This window comes from Melopsittacus undulatus, chromosome 1, assembly GCF_012275295.1.
Source record: "Melopsittacus undulatus isolate bMelUnd1 chromosome 1, bMelUnd1.mat.Z, whole genome shotgun sequence".
Classification (NCBI taxonomy): Eukaryota; Metazoa; Chordata; class Aves; order Psittaciformes; family Psittaculidae; genus Melopsittacus; species Melopsittacus undulatus.
In genome coordinates this window covers 38195094-38219292 of record NC_047527.1, presented here as the reverse complement: position 1 = coordinate 38219292, position 24199 = coordinate 38195094, and the positions used below count along the sequence as shown (strand labels likewise).

The window sequence follows — 24199 nt, the reverse complement described above, 5'->3', positions numbered from 1 at the left end:
CTTTGATTGGTTCAGTGCTATTTGGACTGATGCATCCAAAACTAAAAAGAAGACCTGGCCAAACGAATTTCTGATAAGTAATTCAATCAGGTATAGAGAGCCAAATGCCATTTCTTCTGTGGGCTACACAATGCCAGAAGTCACAGTTCTTTCTCAGTGCTTGAGAGTCCATAATTAGCATAGCCCTACAGTAAGGACTATTACTTTACATTAAAAATTCCATCATTTGGGAATTAAAACTGCAGATTATGTGAAGCATGGCCAAGATAAATCTTATTATTTTAAACAAACCTTTATAAGTATTGGCAAATGTAATAAAATTTCAAACAAGAAAGCAAAAGGGAAATTTTTACATTTCAATTCCAGCATTGTAAAGGAAACTCTTTCATGCTGAAAATTCAAACTCAGCGTGTCAAGTAATTTCACTGTTACAGCCTTGAATTACCTGCACTGGCCTGAGGGCATTATTCACTCTCTGAGAAAAATTGTACTTTAATATTGCTATGATTTTCCCAAGTAATTTTTATGCAGAAGCTGGGATGAATTTGAAACATCCATTTCAAGATTAAAGTGATGACATTTGGTGACTGCAGAGAACCATGTAATTGAGAATTGGTCTTAGGGATGTGCCCAAAATTAAATAGCAGAATGAGAAAACAGTACTAATAAAAGTACCAATGTTTTGCTTTCTTTGCTTAACTTCAGGGGTGTGGATATTAAATAAGGTTATAAAATAGAAACCCTCACTTAAAAAATGTTTAGAAGGATACACTATATTGAATGCTTATGCTACATGGAAAGATCACAAAATTGTTGCCCACTGTCCCAGCCTGTTTAATATTTCCTGTCACATGCAGGAATAAAGATGATCTTCCCACTCGGTTTGAATGGATCCATTTTTGGAGGCACTAAATTATCAATCTCTTTTAGGGGTTATCGGCTGCCCAATCATTTGTTAACTTCATATCAATATGGGTGCTGGGCCCAGAGCATGCTCTGAGAAGGATTAACTCCATAACTGAGTCTCACATGAACTAAGGATTTCCATCATTGACTCAGATACGGCAAAAAATTAATGTACAAATAGATGTCCTTACCCAAAAGTGCTTATCAAAAAATTTCCAGCAGCATGCTTCCAGGTGAAACTCCAAATTAATTAATTCTCTTGTGAGCATATAGCTTTGAAGAAATGTGCAGATAGAAAAACTGATACTTTTATATGAAAATATATCAGTAAAATAGGGTAAAGGAAAGTACCCAATGTCTTTGTCATCTAAATAAAGTTTACAGTAGGATAGTAGATGAAAAGTAATACTATGTTAAAAAAGTAGTAGAATTTTAATTTAAAGAAAGCAAGTGAATAGATTCATTCTTTTCTTAAAGACTTCCTAGATCAGCTGTCTTACTATTTATATCAAGGTGGAGCCACTTCATTACAAAATGAGCCTAATTGTTAGAGTCCTGGTTCATTACTTTCAAGGTAATTGGTTGTCTTAGAATCATGGAAATGGTCAGGTTGGAAAAACTTTTTAGATTGATTCCAAACATTAACCTAACACTGCCAAGTCCACCATTAAACCATGTGCCTAACTGCCATGTCTACACATCTTTAAATACCTCCAGGGATGGGGACGCAACCAACTTCCCTGGACTTTAACTCTCTAAAAATCTGAATACAAGGTTTTTCATTATAGTAAAACATTGATTAACTAAGTATAATGAGGTTTGGGCGTAAATGCTGAGCAACGCTAGAAATATTCAACAATGACTGGTCTTCTAAAAAAATAAGGTAAGAAATCAACCACTGAACCTCAGTAACTGCAGAAATCTACCACATAACCTAAATATACTGTGCTGTTGCTCACTGCAGTAGGAGAAACTTAAAGCTACAGGAAGTAACTGTGATCTGTGAATGATCCACTGCCTACTAAAGACACCACAAATATTTCAATTCACCAAATTGTATATTAGATTCCAGCCACTAAAGAATCTAACAATAATGAAACTATTCCAAGAACCAAACTATTATATCACAGGACAGAACAAAACAATAGTGTCAAAATTTACGATTGTGACAATATATCATAACATCAGCTGAAATGAACTCAGTGTGTTTTTTCCTTTAGCTAAAGATCCCCTACCAAAATTACTTCAATGTTTTGATTTTTATGCTAAGCTTTTACTTACCTGAATAAGATTAATTTTTGTTATTCTTCCTCTTCTGCTACTGAAATGCAGCCCTGATGATTCTATCACTAAGTGGCTGAGTTGGTCTGAAGTTATCTCCTAGGATTCCATCACAGCCCTCTAAAAGCTCGGCACCTTTAACATGTGTCCTCAGTCTACGAAATTCCTCTATCTGAAAGGCAGAAAAACAGGTATGAAAAAGCTGAGATACATTCTTCACTAATGACCAATGATCAAAATCAGCCACTTCTGCAGCTTTGATACTTCGAGTGCTCGGGTACCACATACTGAGGTCAACATACATCATTAATAACATTTTAAAATAGTTGTCAGCACTGTCAAAGCATTAAACAGAGAAAACTATGAACTTTTATGCACATAGTTTGGCCATGTGCATAAACTTATCTTTTGCTTTTTCACATCTTGTTTTGGGATCTATAACCTTCCTAGCCATTATATATTACACTCTAGGAATCAACCTCACAGTTGTGACATGAGAATAATCATTCTGGTCTTCTTCAAAGAAGTGCATTTCATTAATAACTTACCTGACTATAAATTGTTCTGAATTTCTTCCAGTGATTTATTTATTGCCTGAAAATGTTGCTTCATTTAAATAAAAATTATTTTCTAAACCAGAATTCTGAACAGACTCTCAGCTTTAGAGGAAGTCTGCTGAAATTTTATACAGAAAAATATGTTTTTTCCCATCAAAATTAAATATCCCTTTTGGTGGTTTTGTAGATGTAGGTGCTAAGTGTACTTAGAAATTAAATACAAACAAAAAATCAATATAAAACATTTCTATTGGTCCAAAACAAATATATTTCCGTTTTTGATTTTTCTAAATGTGTAGGAAAGAATGTGAGCAGCTCTCATCTCCATCCCTGATATCAGCATCAAGCTCTGTGTGATAAAAATCTAAGAAAATCAATGTCTATCTCATCAATATTACTATATTATTATAGTAACTATCATTATTATTGTTCAACACTGCTGTTTGATCTAAGAAAATGATATTTTAGATAAGCAGTTACAACTACTAAGAAATTGTGGTTGGTTTTGCTTTGGTGTATTGACAAGCTATGTTAGCTGGATACAGCAAACCTATTTGAAGGCTGACTCCCCTAGCCTGAGCCTTTGAACCTATACTGACCCTGTGATGCCTCACTATCCAGCTCAGATGTGACTTGAAATAAGCTACACAAAAAGCAAAATGAAGCCTGAAGTATTTAATCATTTTATCATCTAAGTATTATAGAGAGTTAATTTCTCCATTAAAAACACCCAATGAAGGATTACAGAGGATGCAAGTGTGATTCCAAGATTAAAAGAAATGAGATACTAAATAGCAGTTAATGGCATTTTTATTCTTTTACTGCCTGCAGAGAATTCTTTCTCACTGCAACCCAGAAGACAACTGCCTTCATTGCTGTTTTCCACTCTACAGCAGAATTGTTACAGACTTATTTACTTGATTTAGAGGCTAGCTCTGCTCTGCTTTATTTTCCTCAGAAAGCAGTGTGCTTGAAAATCAAGTTAGCTTCCCACAGTTGAGATATAAGACAACAGCTTAGACTCAAAAGATGAAAAGCAGAATGAACTGTAAAGCTCTTTGAAGGTTCTTTGAGAACAGAATCCTGTTTTGGATGATTTCTGTTTGTTTGTTTAAAGCAAACCGAAAACAAACCCACTACAGGCTTGGAACTGAAAAAGTCTTCAGGAGTCAGGCACTGGTAAATCACTGAAAGGATTTTGTAAAGGTGGCCGCTTTCATCGTCTGAATCAACTCTCCAAAATCTGAAATAGCTGCAGTTTAGGAAGGAACATTTTACAAGAATGTGGCTTTTGTCTGATCTATTGAGAATGAGACTTCAAACAAACACAGATGAAGGAGAAGGAAGAGCAGACTCTGCAAAGCTGGTATTTATGAGCTGTCTCCCACTATAACTACAATGCTCTGCCCCAGTCCCCACAGTAAAATCTTTCTCCCGGAGGTACCCCTCACAAAGCAGCTTCCAGTTTCTTCAGTTAGGAAAGTAGAACTGACCTGATCCCTATGCCTGCTCTTTAGTCTTCAGGGAAGTAAAGAATTGTAGCCCTCCTCCAAAGCGGAATTACCTTTGAGATCATCAGCCTCCTTGTTTAGTCCTTCATATCATGGTTCAGACAGAGACCTTCTATACACAATGGTTGTCTGCTTCACTCTTGAGAAGTAGTTCTGTCAGAAAAGGACACCAGCTGTGCTGACACTACTTCCCCTGTTAAATTTCCACATGAGAAGGCAATACGTGTGCCACACATATCCTGCTTAATGTCATATGGAACGACTTACTTTCTCCTCCCAACCCCTCTTAAGTCAATGCTGTGAAGTACACCTTGTAGGACTGCCAGGGAAATAGAATTTTAGAGGCACATGGCAAAGCATCCTTGGATATTCACATACTTTCAACAGGAATAGCCATTTATAAAAGCTCTTCCCATTCCCAGAAGACACTGAGGATGACTTAGGCTTGTTCAGACTGAAAGTCAGGAACAAATTCTAACCAGTGAAGAAGTAAAGCCATAATGTGAACAATCACTATCAGTTTATATTTTGAAAAATTTTGCAAGAATGTTTTTATCACTTCATTCAGATCTTGAAGACTTCTTTTCTTTTACTTCCTTAAATATTTACTGTAGAATAGAACACACAAAACAAAGAATTTGCATGTTTTCCACAGACATTTCTTCTGTATGAGGAACAGAAGCATTATCCTTTTGCCTGAATACCATGAACCTGTCAGAGCACTTTATTTCACAGACGACAAAAATTTTACACAATTCCCACTCCAGCACCATATGCTAGTTACTATTTCTGTGCTTCAGGAGGTCTTGGTTTTCAATGAGGTACACAAAAGGACTAGAGACCTTGCCATTCAATACAAAGCCAGTTAACTCTGACAATGAGTACAGCAGAATGACAGCTCCATGCTGCATCATTGTTTAAAATCCCTATTCTGAGTGGCTTAGACAATGTACTTGTTCTGGGCTTCAGTGAACCACAAAGCACATTATTCACAAATGTCCATTTTTTTTTAAAATATAGTGGAGAGAAGCATGAGCAAGTCTTTTTCAATTATTTTCTGCTCTTTACTGGCCTAACAGGAATGAGTTTTCTATTTTCTCCCATTGCATTTCAGCAATGTACAGGCATGGGTGAGGTGTCTCACAAAAACAGTCAACACAGTTCTTTCTGGGCTGTATATTTCAACCTAAGACATGTGAGGATGATAAAAAAAAAAACACAAAAGGTGAGCAGGAATATGCTAAAAGAGCACTGCAGGGTGCAACTTCCCAGACAAACTCCTTTCCATTGAGATCAATAATAAAACTCCCAGAATCAGGTTTGTAAAGCCCTTATTCTCCAAGGGAGAAGAGTTGCCTGCACACTTTATTCAGACCTCACAGAAAGACCCGTGAAGGAAAAAGCTCTCTGATGGAAGTGAAGCCAGTGATTTCCAATGAGAAGACAGCACTGGACTCCAGCAAAGTACATCCAAACTGTAGTCCTGGCTTGCTCTTTTGCTATTCATACAACGAACAGACTCAGATACCAGCTGCTGAAGTGAGGTGCACGTAGAGATGAAACTCCTTTCACTTAACATTGACTTGGATCAGTAGCAAATCAGCTCATCAGCTGAACTTTACTATCTATAAATGTCTTCAGAAGAAACAGAAAATGTTATCTACTGTGCAATGGGCAGCCTATTATGCCTATGCTAAAATAGTTACTTCTTCATTGTTTCAAAATAAGCAAATGTGAAAATATACAGATGTGACCATGAACTAGAATTGCAATTTTCTTCTTTTTTTTCCCTTATGACCTACAGTTTGCTAACCTAACCAATATTATTGTGTTAATTACAGAAAAAGAGAATGAGTATCTTGTCTCCAATATATTAACAAGCTTCATCAGAGGAAGGCAATAAAACCTATTGCATATCAGACTGTGTTGCTCTTTAATGCTTCTTGTTATTGACACTCAGAAGTTATTATTTTATGGCCTGAAAAATGAAAGTAGAAAGCCTCGAATTTGTCTCTTATTGGCTATAACCACAGATGCTGCTAGTATTTATATAAATGGCTTGAAGTTTCATAAGCTGTGTTCATTAATATCCCACAGAAGAAAGTTCTACAAGTTAATGACACATGTAAAATAGTATATTTAAATCCATTAGAAATGCATTTGTGCTGAAATCTATGCTTTAACACTACAAGCAGGATTAATAAAATTAAATGCCTTTACCAGCCTGCCATGGATGATTCAGAATGTTATATGCCATACTACATCTCTCATTTTCCATAGACAAAAAAGCCCTTACATTTCCAATCTCTCCTTAAACTGAATCTCTTATAGGCACTCTTGCCCACATGCACGAAAGAGGCCCAATACTTAACTGCAGCCAAAATGCTAATTACAGGCTAAAATCCTGGATGTCTAGGCTATAGCAAACTATCCTGACACCATAAAAATCATATTTTGGACATCATGGAGAACTCTCAGTCCCTTTTCTGAATCCCAGAATCACCATCTCTCACTTATTTGCTCACATATTTATTTTAAACTGACATCTGAAAGCGGTATCTGATACAAGAAAAATTTTTATCCCATCTTGGCAAAAGTCCTTCATGTGCTTACTAAGTAATCTCTGCACAACCTTAATTTTAATGCTGTTGCATTCATAATTATCAGCGAGGATTTTTTTTCCTAAGTCATGTTGATCTACAAGTTCAAAGCACTGCGGATCCCATTGGCATAAGTCTATTCCAGTCTCTCACTCTGCTCCAGTGCCACATCTCACCTGCAAACATACCTGTCTGTGGCAGGGAAAAAGCCCCCCCATGACCTGTGCACTCTTTGTCATCGCAATGCTTTTGCTGGATTTGATTCATAACAATTTAAGGCAGTAAAACACAAACCAACTAACCCTCACCTAAAGAATGCCATGGTTATGAGTCACAATCTTTTCCCCAGGCATAATATTATCTTCTGGGGACTCAGCCCCTTCACACTATGCTCCAACACCTCGTTTCCTTGTGGTAAATGAGCACATAATAATGTTAACTAAACTCACATTTCTTTGCTTAATTCCTCTTTATTCACCCTCTCACCACAGAAACACAGAATCAAAGAATCACAGAATGGTTTGGATTGGAAAGGACCTTAAAACCATCTAGTTCCAACCCCCCTGCCATGGGCAGGAATACCTCATCCTAGACCATGTCTCCCAAGGCTCTGTTCAACCTGGCCTTCCATATCCCACCATATGTGGATGGCTTGAACTGTGGCCTCCTCCGTGCATCGACTCGATTAAAAGGGGATAGAGACTACAAAATCTGCAAGTAGTATGAAATCAAGTATCGTACAATGTCTCAGTGTAATAGCTATGGTCTTTATAATTCTGATTAAATACTCTTAGTTATCCACATAATACCTGGACAATTCGCTGCCAAGTTACAAAATGCAGTGCCTTTTAAAGTTATTCTGAATCTAATAATGCCAACAGAGCTCTGTTTCCTCTTTACTCAGTAGTAAGAAGCCATAAGACTTACTCTTTCACAAGCAAATAAATACCACATTCATGATGGAGTACATTTAAGTCTCAGCTACCATACAAATAAGCTACTGGGACCTATTGCTTTTATCATATGATTAGAACTAGGATTCAGTTTTCATTGAAAAGAAACACTGACAAATTGTGAAAATATTGTGCTGGGATTACTAGAAAAAAACCTTAAAGCATCAAAGATGAAATAATGTAAACCTGAATTTATCACCTTTAATACTTTTGCCCTTCTGTTTGCACATGTTTCAGAGCAGGCAACGAAAATTAAGACATTCACCTTTAGGGATTCTCAAAAGTTTCACTTAAATTAAACCCACATTTCTCCAACCGGGATTCATAGAATGTGGGAGAATCATGAGTTTCCATTGTTTTCACTGGGATTATTTACAGACAGTTTTGAAACGTTTTCTATAGCCTTGTATGTATATGTATAGCCTTACATGACTGCTAGATAAAATTTATAAAAAAACACAACCTTAACACACATACATGTAAAATCAAACTTAAAGAAGCAGTTTCTGTTTGATATATATTACAAAACAGAACTAAAAAAGCAAGGCAAGCTAAATATAGTTCAGTGCAATATAGCTAGCCTGTGCTACCTTAACATTTTTCATTCTCCAGGACATAGTGTCTCCTTGTGACTTTTTGTTCTTCTAACATCAAAAAGCAGTGATATTTGAAAGCTTACAATTACAAAGAATTGAATTTCTCTTGCCCATTGACTTCTTTCTTTTTCTTTCACTTAAATAAAGAATTATTTTAAATGCAGATGATAAATGATAAGGTTTTTCATCTCTGACCTTTGCATTGCTTTCAGTGACTCAAAAGGCTTAACCTTTATTTGAAAAGCCATATACTGATCTAATGGGATCTTCAAGGAGAACAGATATAATGTCCTGATATATATATTTGCACGCTATAACCTTTAGCTCATAACCATATTCCAAGGTCACTTTAAGCACAGCTGTTACCTGCACTTGGGACACAGTCAAAGGATAGCGAAATAATATCCAGGTGACACCTTCACTGCAGGGTGGAATGGTTAGAGAGCCCTCATACACCCAGTAGTCACGCAGAAGAGGATCTGAAATTGAAAGAAATGTGGAATTTTAATGACATTAAGGAACATCACTCTGTTTTTCAGTTATGACGCCTTATGACAGCCACAAGCTTGCTCATATGATGAAGTTAGTACACAGTAAGCTACAGTGTGAATTTATAACCTGCCAAGCACTGTTCACTACTTAGCTCATGTCTTCTTGTCATTATATTGCAGTAACTTCCCCCTGCAGATGATAATTTTAAAGACGAAAATGCCACTTTAGATTTGTGAAAAATAATGTGCACGATTCATTAAAATAACACAGCAAATAAATAATGTGGTGATAAAGAACTCTTCTTAGTGACAAAGCTACAAGACACATCTAATTTTGAAGGCAGAGGGGCTGTGGGGATCAAATTTTCACTGACTTCCACATTTAGGACATGTCTCAAGGATGATTTTATTTCATTTTTTTTTTTAAATTCAGTGAAAACAGCTCAAGCCAAACTTTTCAGTTCACAATTCTGGTGACATTTTTCGAGATGCACTGGAGCCTCCTAGCTTTGGAAAAGTGAGATGAATTTCATAGGGGAAAAAAATCAATGTTTCTTTAAGAATAAATTTATTTTAATAAGTTTCTAAGCTCATTAATAGGTTTATAAAGAACTGTTGTCTCTCAAGAAAATGTGCAATGGTTTGTCCAAGCAGTGTTTTAACTCTAAAGACAACACAACATACAACAGTTTGATGTTAATTATTTTAACCTTAATTCCTCAAAGATTTCAGTCACACTGCACTTTTCAAGACTAAACAGTGCTTTCCTTTGCTGTAGACCATACTCACAAATTACTCCCTGACACAGCTTAAGATGTATGGAGAGGAAACTGCCTAACTGTAAAAGAAGGGACAAGAAACAAACCTAGAGAGGAACTGGAAACAAACGGTGGTTAATCATGCAGTGGAGAGCTAGGGGGAAAATTGTCACGGGATTGACAAGTACAGAATGTGAGACTGAAAGCAATGAGACTTGCTTGGATGTCCTAACCTGTTACTTCCATTTCACTACTAGCTCAGAGGATTATCAGGAGAACTAAATCTTGCTAATGAAGCCTGCGATTGTCAGTGAATGGATTTTGGTTTGTTGGAGTAATTTTCTTTCTCAGTTAGGCAATTACATAGCAAATCCATCGAAAGCAAGTTGCATTATCAAACACTCAGGAGTTAAGAACTGCAAGAATTAATTCAGCCCATCCTGTGCATGCACGGGGACAACGTCTTGTTACATGATCATGTATGCCTTTTCATTTACTTGCAAAGATGGATTATTTTGTTTTGAAAACCCTCTAATAACATCTGGATTTCCCAGCACAATATGCGGTCCTTAGTCTTCTTTTTTCCATGCTATTCGAACCCTGCTTGTTACAAGGATCACATTTTGTCATTTTTCGTACTTCTAATGCACTCATTTCTTCAGTGTCTGAGTGCTTCCCAAACGTGACTTCAATTATCCTTCCAACACCCCACGGTGTGAGGAAAGACAGATTACCCACACACTTTAAAGATGGGGAACTGACTAAAGACAAGTTAATGTCAAATGCATCTATTCATTTGAGGTGTTCAGTATGAGATGCTTAGAACCTGATTTCTCAAGAGTAATTAACTTTCTACAGCACTTAATACAGTCAGAGCACTGCTCCCATTGACTTCAGTTGGAGGCGTAAGCACTCAGCACTTCTGCAAATCAGACCCCATGATCTCAAGTCGGGCACCTAGAAAATGAGGAACACATAGTTAGAGATGACTTATGAAGATTTTGGTTTATGTGACTCAATCAGCATCAAACAGGAACTGTGAGGCAGGGGTCCTGTAAAAAATAACTTATGGTCATGCAATTAAAAGATGTTTTATAATGTATATGCACAAAGGGGCACAGGCAGCCTTAATTCCTGCAATTCCTAATTGCTGAGCACTTGACTACAACCTACATAACATTCTTTTGATATATATAATTGATACAGTTTCATGTAGACCTGGAGTACTTTGAAAATCAAAGATCCTGCTACTATGGTGCAGAATTTAGCTCACAAAGATTCCTTGCAGAAACACACATCTTGCAGAATTTTTATTTTTTTTTAAGTCATTTTTTTTCTAGACAAGGTAGTGTAGTAGTAGTAGACAAGTACTAGAGGTAGTGGTTGTTTCTTACTATTACTCTTTTACTTTTAGCTATATGAATTTGAATTTGCCTCCCATTGTCTCTACTTGTATGCTACACAACTGTCACTGCATTATGCACTGCCTTTTGATGCTGCCAAAATACTACCTTGGTAAGTGGGTAACCTTACGCTTCCTATTCTGTGCCAAACTAGAGAAAGCAATACACACAGCTCCCCCTTTAGATGTGATGAAAAAACATCAAGAAAATTAGCAGCAGTATTGACAGCAGTGCATGGACTACAGTATCACATCCCACTCACAGGTGCAGATGTATCATAAACTCCAAAGGGACCTCATCCCTATGCCTGCTAGCACCACTAGGTGCAAAATGTATTACCACCTTATGGGACACACTCCTAGGCTTGCAGTTAGACTGTGCTTTAGCTCAAGATTATCTCAGCTTCTGCAACTAGCTACTAATCCACATACACAAAAGTAAGCAAAGACACCTACCTGGCAATAAAGAGTTGGGATTAAAACAGGGTATTGTTTTGGACTTTCCCTGAAAAAGTGAATACAAATAAATCTCATATCTAGTTTCTATTAAAATGATGATGAACAGAGAGGTAAAACACACTGTGTGCTCTTACAACATTAAGACTTGAACTCCTGTGCGAAGTAACCTCATTACTAGCCCCCATTTAACCATCATTGCATTTGTCCTCGCAGCTACACACAAACACGTTTTTTATTCTATTTTATTCTTTACTTCTAAGGTTATCCCAACAATTTGTTAACTTTCTGCCTTTAGTACCTGAGCTCCTTCCAGGTCCCAGCCTTGAAATTCTTTACATGAAACTCAGGGGTTCCATACAAACTGAGTTTAAAATCCAAGGGCCAAAGCAAGCTTTGCCTTGACCAATGTGGGTGACACTTAATAAGATAAAGCTGGTTCCACATATTTAATGCAAGATAAATTTATGTATGCCAAAAGTACATTTGATGCTGACCCTCTGAAAATCGTTATTATAACGCACTCACAATGGTGAGGCCTTTCATGACCTTCCTCTACTTGGCTGACATTTCAGTAATGAAACTATGGAGTTCTAAACACTAACTGTTTTCTCTGACACCTTCATAAACAATGAGTTTGCAATCTCAAGTATCATGACTAAAGTTTACCATATATTATTTGACTGACAGATTCTCAATTCTATTCTAATAACAGCTTCTAATTTTTCTACACTTCAGCATCCACTGAGGTGAATGGCTAATGTCTCCAGACCAATGTAGAACATCTCATTAATACATCTCAAAGTCCTTTAAAATCAAAGGTAAGTATGATTATTTCTATGTCACAGACAAAGACATGAAGCAGAGAGATGGAAATAACTCGCCCAAGGTCATTTAAGATAGCATCAGCATTCTGGAAAGCACTCATATCTCCTCAGGCCTGCTAGGTTTATTATCTGTCCTTCAGGAGCCCCACACATACTCCACCTGACAAGACAGCATTGTGCTTGCTGATTTCCGACTGCAAGTTAATATGGGTGCCCAGTTCATCTATTCTTTTCCTCTACAAATTAAAACCAGATAGGTTTGGAGATACTGTTGCTGGTATTTGCTAAGCATGTTGCAATGTTTACATTCACACTGACTCCATGAAAATCACTGAAAAGGTACTATTTGCAATCAGTTACTGGTATAGGAGATCAAATTTTCCAGCCACCAGAAAAGGAAGCAACTACAAAGACTGCATATTATCTGAATACTGTAAAATGCTGAAGTTCTGATGCAGGCCACCAAATTATGTTTTTCACACATGGCTTTACTATTAACACATCTGAAACCCATCTCTTAGCTTCACACAGGTTTATTATCTCTCCAAGTGCTCAGTGAAGGAAGCATTTCATCAGACAATGCCTTACCTTGTACTGGATGTCCTGGAGAATTTCAGTCACAGCTTTTAGGCCTGCATGCTCTTTTCCTATCTGAAATGCAACAAGCAGACATGAGTTTCAGGATTTTGCTGTTTCAGAAACTCTAAGGAAAGACAGAGGTCAGCCTGAACAGTAAGTTCTGTAGTTGGTTTTAGTCAAAGTACACAGCATTGTGTTAACCAAATATACTGATACATGGCAACTCCAAACAATTAAACCACTGTAAAGCCACCAGTCAAAAGGAAATGAGGTAAATAACTTTAAAGCAGAAACAGAAACTCACAGAACAAGAGACAGTCACAGTTAAGACTGGCAAGTTTTGACTAACCCTGTTTTGCAGCATATACTGCACATGAAGTAAAAATCACGCAGCATTTTGGCATATAAACACCAAGGATAGAGTTTGTCCTTACCAGTTTTTGTCAGAGAAGTACACAGGAAGGAACAGAGTGAACATGACAAGACACTTCTAGAATTTGTCCCCACAGTGTTGCAAATCTGGCCCAAGGTGAAGCTTAGGGGAGTTTTTTCCTGCCGGCAGAGTGCACAATGGCAGATCCCCTCCCACATGGCACCTCTGGGATCCTGCCAGTGATCCCGGCAGCCTATAGCACTGCCTTTACCAAACACACAGAAGATGGGGTTTTCAAAATAAATCCGGGGTTGAAATAAGAGATTCTCATTTTCCACGTATGTTGTTCACTCTGCACAGTGATTTCAGATGCTTCTAAATTGCCCATTCTAGGATCCTAGCTTTTACATTCAGAACAACATTGCCAAAACAGGAACACTAAGGACTGCCTTCCACTTGATTTCTTTGCCAACACGTACATATTTGAGATGAGGAATAAAGCGGGCAAGAGTGAGAGTAGGAAAGCTAGATCCTGAAAGTTCCGTTAGCTTTTTGTTTCTTTTGGAATAGAATGGCACAGTAGTCACTGGAAAGAAACAACTGAATGTCAAACAAAAAGTACTTTGTTATTTCTTGGAATGTAAGAAGATTTTCTTTTGTTTCAGAATGGAATTTAAATTTTAAACCTTCAACGTGCATAAAAGATACAGAAATCACTTCGAAGACACCGTTTCTAAATTAAGAATCACCAAGGATTACACTTCAATGACACTTAAATCAGTGAAAATATTTTCACTGAACTTAAAATGATGTCTTTGAGAACTGTGATGCAAACCTACAACATTTCCATGCCTTTGAAACAGAAGAAATGTTCACCAAATTTACTCTCCCTACTCCTTTAATAAGCAGCATAAATGCTGTTATTACTTGGTCAGTTGTAACTATATGATGCCTTTCTTGGCTAATGAAAAAGCCCTTTGGAATACTTACAAACTTTGATGAAGGTGAGAGACCAGAAACAGAAAATGTATCATTGAAGTTTCAGATTTATTTAAGAATTTATATATAACTTTCTAACTAACTCGAAGGTTACCTCTGCTGAAATTAGAAAGTGACTTACATAAGCAATTATTACACAGCCCTCCAGATACAAAACTGAGACTTTTTAACTTCCATTTTTAGCAGTTCTGAGTGTTGGAGCTGTAACCAATGTACTTTTACATTCAAAGAGAGTTAAAGCTCAAAGGCACTCATAAACTCGTTATGCAATACAACAAATTAATAATATGACTGTGAAAGAAAATCCATTTGATCTGAGCATGAACTCTAAACCTCTTCCTCCAAACCCATTTAAATAAAACATTTTGCCATTTCTCATGAGGATGATGGTGTCTGAGACTAAAACTGAAAATCTTCTTTATAGTGTGCATCCCTTGAAACACCTTCAATAGCAAACAGATAAGGGGGCCAACTTCCCAGCTTGCATTACACCTTCTCCCCAGGAAGCTCTAAGCCTCCTTTGTCACAGGCTTTTTCTTAGGGTCTGTGGCAAGTCTTGCTACATTATCAGCCTGGCTTCTCTGAAGAAGTGATGTCATCCCACCTCACATGCATTCTGTGCGAAGAAACACACCTGTTCCTGTGTTCAGAAAAGCACAAGCCTACTATCGGTTTTCAGCTGTGAAAATGGGTTAGACTTTTTCTTCCTCTTTCCTCGCCTCCTCTGTATAGTTCCTCAATCCCCAAACAGCAGGCCTGGCCAGGAATGGAGAACAACACATCACAGATATAGTGAAGCATTTGTGCCTCCTGACAACCTCATTCTGCCCTCAGAGGAATGGAGACTGGGTACCTGCTTACGGCCAGAGTCACGGAGAAATGGCCAATTATGTATAGCCCCTTCTTTAACTAACATACTCCCAACATCCCATTGAAACAATGACTACTTGTTTAATTCACAATGGAATTTCAATACATATACACAGAAGACATGACTGAGAAGTATATTTCAAATAGAATACAGCAGTCATTGTTTTATTTTATGAAATCATTAAAAATAAAAGAAAATGAAGAGGAACTCATTCTCTTCAGACAAATGATAGTGCAACACAGGAAACTTACCTGTACAAACAAAGCAATAATAGCTATGCCGTGCTTCTTCCCTACTGCTTCATCAATGCTGCTGTAAAGTGTGGAATTCCAGTGCATTAGATGAAGCTAAAAAAAAGCAGTGCAAACAGATTGATAGAGAAATATGTTTTGTAATAAAAAAACCACCAGCAGTTAACAACAATTAAAAAAACTCAGCATGTGTGTGTGTATGTGTATGCCTATGGCTATGCATGTATATACAAGTGGATTCCTATTATAAACATCGGGAATCCCAAGGAAATAAAAGGGTCAGCTGCAGAAAAAGTGATGTATAGCCAGTTACCAAATGTCTACAACAAAAGTGTAACTATGCTAATGATGTTAATGGTGATTTACCAAGTTCCTCACTTTGAGTACTGAAATAATGTCAGCTGATGAAACGCACCAATTTTACCTCTCAGCCAGCCAGCACTCTTCCAAGGCAGGAGTATGATTATGGACACAGGCTGTCCAAACACACATTTGACTGTACTATTTTAATGTCACTTGTCTCACATTATCACTTCCCAAGATGAGTCACCCAAATGTCACTAGTAAGAGTAGAAGTGATTTCAGGAAAGGTTAAACATACAGAAAGTCGAGCAGAGAAAAATGGCTGGAGGACCACCTTAGGGACAGCAGTGAAAGGGATGCCAAAGAGTGTAATACGAACCCTCAACCACCGTCTCCCACATGGTAGCAGGGCCTGTAGGAGGTAATGCATGAATGCAAGTCAGGCGGCAGACACAGGATAGTAAACACAAAGTCTCTTCTGGTGAGATGTCACAGCATGATTTGGGAAGTGGTGTTTGAGAATAGTGCTGGATGACAGAACATTTGGAAAGAGACATTGAAAAGAAGAAGAGAGGCAGAAATGAAGGCGGGTGGAAGGAAGGAATGGAGTAAGGGAGGGAGGGGATGGGAGGGGAGGAGAGGGAGGGCAGTATCTACCATACTGAGAGGTAATATGCATTTCAAATACAAGTTTTTCCAGCACTAATGCTAAAATGCAATCTCTGTGGCTGGGTCTGATAACATTGCAAAGCTTCAACATCCTGAGCACAGCTGCTTTGAAGTTTATCTGCCAACAACTTTTGCACATTTCAGATAGATAGAACAGCTAAAATGTACAAACGCTTAGATTTAATTCCTGTTGTAAAATCGTGATCAATGCTTTGCTCAGTCATGTGTCTAAGAAGTTAAAATGTCATGCTGTTATCTAACATTTTTTCCACCTTCAGCAAAATTAGTTTTTAAAACAGATAGTGTGCCTTCCTATTTTGTGTTTCATTTCTGCACAGCTACAGCCTCTCTGAAATGCTTATTGACCCTCAGACAACAGGAGTTTAGTCAGGCATCTCAACATTTCAGAAGACCAGTTTCTCAAGCAATCACTCTCGCTTTATTTAATCTCTGATGAGAATTTTGGGCACTCCTCTTGACGACTGTCATTTCAAAAGTCAATACAAAATTTTAAATTAACATACTGTAAATTGAACTCAGTTCCAAATTATCACACAAATAATTCCATTTCTGCTGATTAAAGGCATCTGCTATGCTAAAAATATGAAACATTTTTCTTTAAAAATATCATAATCATTTTGCACATGAGAACACTAATACAAATATACTTGCCCACAGCTACAAAACTTCCAGACATACAAATGCTCCATTAGAACTAAGCTATCTATTGCCCATGGATTCACTTGGTGCCATGTACTTTATCAGCTATAAAGAGCTTTGCTACACATTTGATTTGCCTTTGGCTTTTAAAGGAACAAAATAGCAGGATCAAATAATAAGGCTTCCGTCTCCCAGGCTCACGTTAGCAGACACGGAACTACGACCACCAGAGGAAACAGAGCCGAAGCACTGCATTTTCCCAAAGACTAGCCTGGCGTTTCCATCAGCTATCCACTAGAGGGAGCTCAGGGAGCCCCACAGCTCTCACCTAAACCCTGCCGTTAAGAAGCAAACAGGAAAGAGAAAGGCTAGGGCGACTCGCAGTCGGTATGGCAATGCCCTTGGTGCAGCGAGAACAGCGCAGCATGGCACTGGGACGCGGTTGGTTGGATATGTCAAAGCAAGCTTGTCCTCTGGCAGCTGGAACAATAGCGCTGAGGGCGATCACCAAATGTAAAGAGACCATGACTTTGACTGTGTCAACAGGCGGGTCTTTGGCTAAAGCTGCCGTGGCTTTCACCGTGTTACACTCCTTTGCAGGTGAAGTCTAATCTGACATTTGTCAGCATTCTGACAACACTGTTTGTTTTTTTTCTGAAGCTTTTAAAGCAAAATGCTGAGCCCCAGCAAAGGAAAATGAGCAAGAGCTTCTGACCATATCAGCAATTACTACAGTTCATCCAGAAACAGATTGCTGTCCTGTCCTAGGCAGCAGGCTCATGAGGACAGACTTTTCTATGACAAGGCCATAGAGGCATAGAAGAGGTGTAGAATTAGTATGTGCAGCAGCATAAGTAGCCTGAAAGGAAGACATGCTGCAAAATATACTGAACTGCTTTCCAAGGAACATACCTACTGGCCAGCATCTCCTCCCACATCTCCAGCGGACATGGGGAGAGTAAGTTAAGTATTAGCTGTGCATTTTAAGAGTATATTTAGGGCTCTGAATCCCCTCCAGGTCTCCTTCCCTTCTACCAGCTCAACAGAGGTCGGGATGGTCTACTAAAAAAACCCCAGCATCACACAAAGACAGAAAAGGGATGTACTTAAGGCTACTGCAGACACCCCTAAACTAATTTCAGGTTTAATAACCAACATTACTAAATGTATCAACATAAAAAAATGGTACTGAAAAAAGGCACGGAAATAGGCAGTCAGCACTTTCTGGTCCAATGGTTTCTGTAACTTTGAGGTTCTGCCCAAGGATGCTTAAAGTATACAGTAGACTCCCTGGTACGAGTATCCTCATTTTGTACTGGGTTCCTAAAGCCCAAGGCAGAACAGACTTCTGGTCTGTGTTTAAGATGCCACTTTGCTACTTCTTTGGAGGTGGCAATAATTACAGTGGAGTAGTGATCGATTTTTTACACAGCAGATTATAAATTTGCTGCCATAAGCACTGTGGTCCCAAACAGCATCAGCAGCTTCATAAATGCATTAGACAAGTTATGGACAAGTCCAAAAACAGACACTAGAGAGAACAGCTGAGATGCTGCCTCTAGCACTCCTAGTCCTATGATGGTAGATGATGAGGGAGTAGAACAAAAATTTGTCAGGCTCATGCCCTCTCCCTGTAGAGCATCCGTAACACTGCTAAAGATAGCATACTGGATGGCCCGCTGACCTGATCCAGCAGCAAATTTATTACATTCCCATGTTCTGAAGCAAGGTGATATTTGGAATAGCTATTCAAAGAAAAGGTTCTGTCACTAGGGATTTACAAAGTGAAATCAGACAGGGAACCTAATGGAAAATAATAATTAATACCATAATATTTCCTAACAACATGCTAACAGGCTCCACATCTTTCGCTCTCTGATAAGCCCATGCATGCACACTGAAATAAATAAATGGTTGTCAACATGAACTTAAATAAATGGAAGTCAAATCAAATTAACTCTTCTACAGAGCAGGAAAAACATAGCTCAGATGGGGGCTGGGTAAGTACACAAGAAAGTGATTCAGAAAGGGAAATATTAGCAAGGAAGTGGTAAGGTCTGAGTGTAGCAAAGTGTTGCTTCCAAGTTGTGGTTTATCCTGTGTATTTGTGTGGTTCTCTGGAGCTGGAGCCTTTTGTTGGCTCTGGTTTTGTTTGTAATATGACATCAGATGAAAACATCAGATAACAGTTTAAAAAAGAGATAGCAAAAAGTCCACAAACATTACAAAATTTGAACTCTAGAGAGTACAGTCCACAAACAACATGGCCTGTAACTCTTGTTGATATTTTATGGGAATCAGATGTGCACAGAGGAAAGACTCAAGTGCTTCTACAAATCTTGAAACTGTCAGTGTAATATAATGGCCATGCACACTGACAACTTCATACCCATGCATCTGTATCTTACAAGTAGCAATAGCAAGAGAGGCTTATTAGATTAGTGCTCCATATTTCTGGTAACCTTCAGTTTCACGTTGATTTGAGACAGCTACATAAAAAGTGCGTACTCACAAGGGGTGCCAGTCTCTGATATGAACATAACCATGTGGGGTTTTTTAAATAATCAGCTGCAGTGTGTTGGCAGCTTACCATTGTGTGGTTTTCATTCAGAGCACAAACAAGCTGCACATGTCAGTAGGAGAGGCTCTGCTCAACTTGTTAGCTAATGTTTTGATACTCAGTAGTTATGATAGTTCTATGCAACCAAAATGAGTCAGCTACACTGTCACTGATTATCAGAATCTGGCTCAGCATGCCAGACAGTATATTTTTACAATAAATAATCAGAAAACTGTGAGAAATGCCTTTGAGCATTCAAGAAAACCATTTTTCTCTTAGGCAAATTAATAATTCGGAGCCTTTTAATATTCCAGCTGTAAATAAAAAAAAATTGTAGCAATGACTTCCTTAAAATCAGGTAAGCTGTAAACTCATGAAGATAAATAATAATAAAGTGCCAATAAAGTAGATTTGTTCTGTGAAGGGAGCTGGAGGGACTCTCCTTCACAGGAAAGATTAAAAAATTACTCCAGGTATCAGATCAAACCCCACAGAAGGATTATTCTGCATTGAACATATTCTGAGAATCTTCCCAATTTTCATCCAGTCCCCACTCAACTGAAAGACTACTGATCCCAGTCCTCATGTCCCTGCTTAGAAAAAGCTGACACTGACATGAACAAGGGGCCTGTCTCAATGTAACACTCTCAAAACTAAGTAAGGACTTGAGATTCAGGCTTTAAAATCAACAAACAAATGAAAACCCTACACTTGAATCCATTCCTTTCTCTACTACACATATCTCTTTTATGTCATTACAAAAAAGGAAAGGACTGGGATGGTAAATTTTTACACAGAATCAGTCCCTGGGATGACAGATTCTGGCAGCAATCAGAGTTACTGTATATGACCTAGCATATTTAGGTGTTCTGAAAGCCAGTTTCTCTCTAATAAAAAACAAAAGTTGCAAAAACGTACATTTTCCTGGTCTGGCACTGCCTGCTCTGTGGAAATCTGCAGGGTCCTAAGCCCACTAAGAGCAAAAAAGTGATCCTTTAATCTCTATTGCTGATCTTACTTTATTCCCAGCTCACACAAAAAAACATACAATGACAGGATAATTTATCTGGAAGTAGCCTCTGAAGTTCAACTGCCTCCTTCTCCCATTCACAGCAGCACCAACTTCAAAGTTAGCTGCTAATTCAAAGTCATCATGAGATCATGCTTTGATCAAAGCAACATGAGATCAGGTTGGTCAGGGCGTTGTCTAAGTTTGCTCATCTCCAGCAATGGAAATCCTACAACCTTTCTGGGTAACCTGTTCTGTGTCTAACCTCCCCCATCATAAAGGGTTTTTTCCTCCTTGTACCTAATCAGAATCTCTCTTGTTGCAACCTATGTCCCTCACCTTTTGCCCTTTCACACACCAGGAGTCTCTGTTCAGGAGCCCAGGCATAAATTGCCCATAACTACCAAAGGGATGCTTCTTGATTGGCTGCTGAATGACCCCTCTTTCTCAGACCCTCTCAGTCATCCACCTACATGAATGTTTCACCTCTAAGCTTACTTTCACCTAAGCTTACCTGACTGTTGCAATGTCAGGATAGTTGCTGCTAGCTCTGTTCCTTACTGCAATATGATAGTGTGCATCTGTCATGCAAGTGTCAGAGCAAACATGAGACAGGCTCATCCCATATAGAAAAATACGCTCTGAAATATATCACAGCTCATCTTTTGTTATGACATATCTGATTAATGGTAAGAGAAGAAGAAGTAGTAGTCCAACGCTTCTGCACTCTTACATAATTTTAATGTTACCAATTTGCCATAAATCTGCACAATCTGGAATGACTTAGTACCATAAAAAGGAGCCCACATAGAATTACTGCTTTCTTTATGAATGTTTGCTGCTAAACTACTGAAACCCTGATTTGTTACTGGGATTCCTATAAAACACTGTTTGATGTATAGTGTTTCCATTGGCTATGCCAGGCAGTTAGGCAGAAAGTTGGGAGTCAAGGGGAAGTGTGTCAACAAAACCTCTCCTGACCTCCCTGGCACCAGACACAAGCCCTACAGGAGACGCATGTGGATTAAAATCACCCACATCTGAGGCAGGAAGAGGCCACACAGAACACCTGCCCAGCCTGGGTGTAGGTCCTACCTCAACCTCATAACTATAGCCCATATTGCAAGAGGTTGTGCCATAGGGGATCCTTTTGTTTGGTTGGCTCCTGTTTATGCTCTACACACAATAGAAGATGGTAATTTTTCAATAATTCCTCTTCAAACCTGCACATTAACCTATTATAACATCAGATTATGATACTATCATCACCAGGCTTGCTTGAATCTATGCTGCTGTCGCAATCACCCATTGTACTTTTTCCACTGTCTAGAGTCTTAGTCTTTACTAAGGAGCTAATCATTACAAAAGCTTCTTTCTTCAATGCATTCTGCATCATGTGTAAAATAATCTTCAGGAAAGCTTTGTTCCTTGATCAGGACTAGGTTATGCAGCTATTTCTTGTTAGCTGTGCAACTAGCAATTACAAGCTCCAGAAAAGTCTTTCTAGTCTAGTAGTATTACAGGATAAGAAGAGATCTAAGGATGAGACATATGTTAGTGCTCTCATATATTCCAAGTCTTATTTCAATCCACATAGGCCCTATTTCAGAAGACTAATAAGCAAATATTGCATTACCATATCTTAACCAGAGCTGCATCTAAAACGTGTAAGTCTGGAAATTTTGGGCGTATTTCTTTTTGCCGTATTTCTGTCACTGATGAGAAAGACAGTGGAGCTGAAATTCTGTTTTTTTCCACATAAACATCATCTCAGGGATGAATCTATATCCCTAAGGTAAATTAAAGAAGCTTTAGAGCTGCTCTGCTGAAGATCATAGATCTAAGAACTGTTGTCCTGAACTCAGCCAAGTTTGTCAGAGATCAGTATATTCCAGTTTCAGTCTCAATATGCCATAAAAACTAAGGAGCGAACAGTACAAGTAGGAAACTCTGGCTACCTAACTAGGGCCAGCATAAAGTCTTTTTCCTGGGTTGAGAGTATGAAATAAAGCTGAGGATTTCAGCTGGTAATAATGGAAGGCAACACAGCCTACTTGTACAATAATGATGTGTAATATCAACCTCACAAATATTTCATAAAAAACATCACAGGAGGACAAAATGTGGAAAAAATGTGCCTTGCTATTATATATGCACACAAGAATTTATGACTTGATACTTGACTTGGCACTGAATTGTTTCAGGAAGCAATTGACTAAGCTGTTGGCAGTGACCATAACATACAGTAATTAAGTTCCAAATCCTCACAAGGGGACCAAACCAAGAATATGACCAGGGCACAAAGCTTTAAGAAAAGTGATTAACAAAAAAGAAAGTTAGTTATTAACAGCCTGAAGGAGAGGTTTAGGAAATGAAAGTTAATGGAATTGATACAGAGGCTGTTTGAAAATGTCTTTGGAGAAGCAGGAGTATGTGTACATACACCATGCCACAAAAAAAACAACAGAACCCCATAAAACCTTAACAAAGCCTTCATGGTTAAACATTACAGTTCAGTCAAGGTCAATATGCTTCCTTTGAAAATGCAAAAGCAAGCAAAAGAAAATTACTCAATCATGAACTCTGGGCAAAATCAAGAAAAGGATGAAGAAGCAGCCAAGGGAGTTAGGCTCTAAATCAGTAGACTTGGTTTATGTCTGTAGACTTGAATTTTTCAAGGCTTCTGTTGTGAATAGATGGCAAAATGTCACCAAATCTCAGCAGAAATTAAATCTTTAAAATTTCATACATAGATCCTTGCCATTAAAAAAAAATTAAAAAAGGAGACTTCAGCCTATCTTTAAAAGCAGTGCTAAGTTCAGCACTGAGACAACTGAACACAGCACCAAGAAACACGGATGACAACACCATTAGTGTTAAAAACCTGCTGATCAATACAACATGGAAGAAGGGAAAGCCCAGCTTCTGCTGAACTTCTGCCTATTACAGTTTACTGAAAGTGTTAAAGATCTAGCAGGTCTAGTCTGTGGGTTGACCATCAGGCTCTAAGTTTGTACAGAACAAGATGACATTCCCTGAACAAAGAAGTCTGTAATCTAAAATCAGAGAAATTAGGAACAAACAAAGCAAATTGGAGCAGAGTCCAAGGTATCCTGGAGACACTGTTCAAACAATTTTGCAGTCACAGTGTGAAATACTATACATCTCAGCTCAAAAACTCAATTCACACCTACAACATGCAGAACAGATACTTGACTGGGACATCAGAGTCCAGAACACTTGCTGACTGGTGTTCTCTCCACAAATATCTTTGAAAGAGGGTAGAACTGTAACTTGACAGTAAATAAATTCTTTTAATAGGATCATAAAAGGAAGGTATGCACATCTTCCAAAATCTATTCTCTTTCCAAAAAGCAAGCCAAACAACAGCAGAAGTAGCTTAGGCAATTGTGTGGCATACCTTCAGGTGTGCCACTGAAAAGGCAAGGAACAGTGCAACTACTGAATTATTTGCAGCATCTCAGGCAACACTCTAGCAGTTGCTGTGGCAAATTGCTTGTTCTAAAGAAGTACCTATGTTGGTAAGCTATACTGAAAAGAATAATAAAAATATTGCAACATCTAAT

The 24199-nt window shown here is 38.2% G+C and overlaps 1 protein-coding gene across 1 annotated transcript in view; it reads right to left on the bottom strand.

The window, feature by feature from the left end:
• Positions 1–24199, bottom strand: part of CA8 (carbonic anhydrase 8) — a 49798-nt gene that overhangs the window by 8870 nt on the left and 16729 nt on the right. The window contains exons 4-8 of the mRNA XM_005152521.3: positions 15412–15507; positions 12927–12989; positions 11512–11560; positions 8771–8883; positions 2188–2359 (exon numbers count right to left, since the gene is read on the bottom strand). Of these exons, the coding sequence (XP_005152578.1) occupies positions 2225–2359; positions 8771–8883; positions 11512–11560; positions 12927–12989; positions 15412–15507 (456 nt within the window). The 3' untranslated portion in view covers positions 2188–2224. The remainder of the gene's footprint in view (positions 1–2187; positions 2360–8770; positions 8884–11511; positions 11561–12926; positions 12990–15411; positions 15508–24199) is intronic.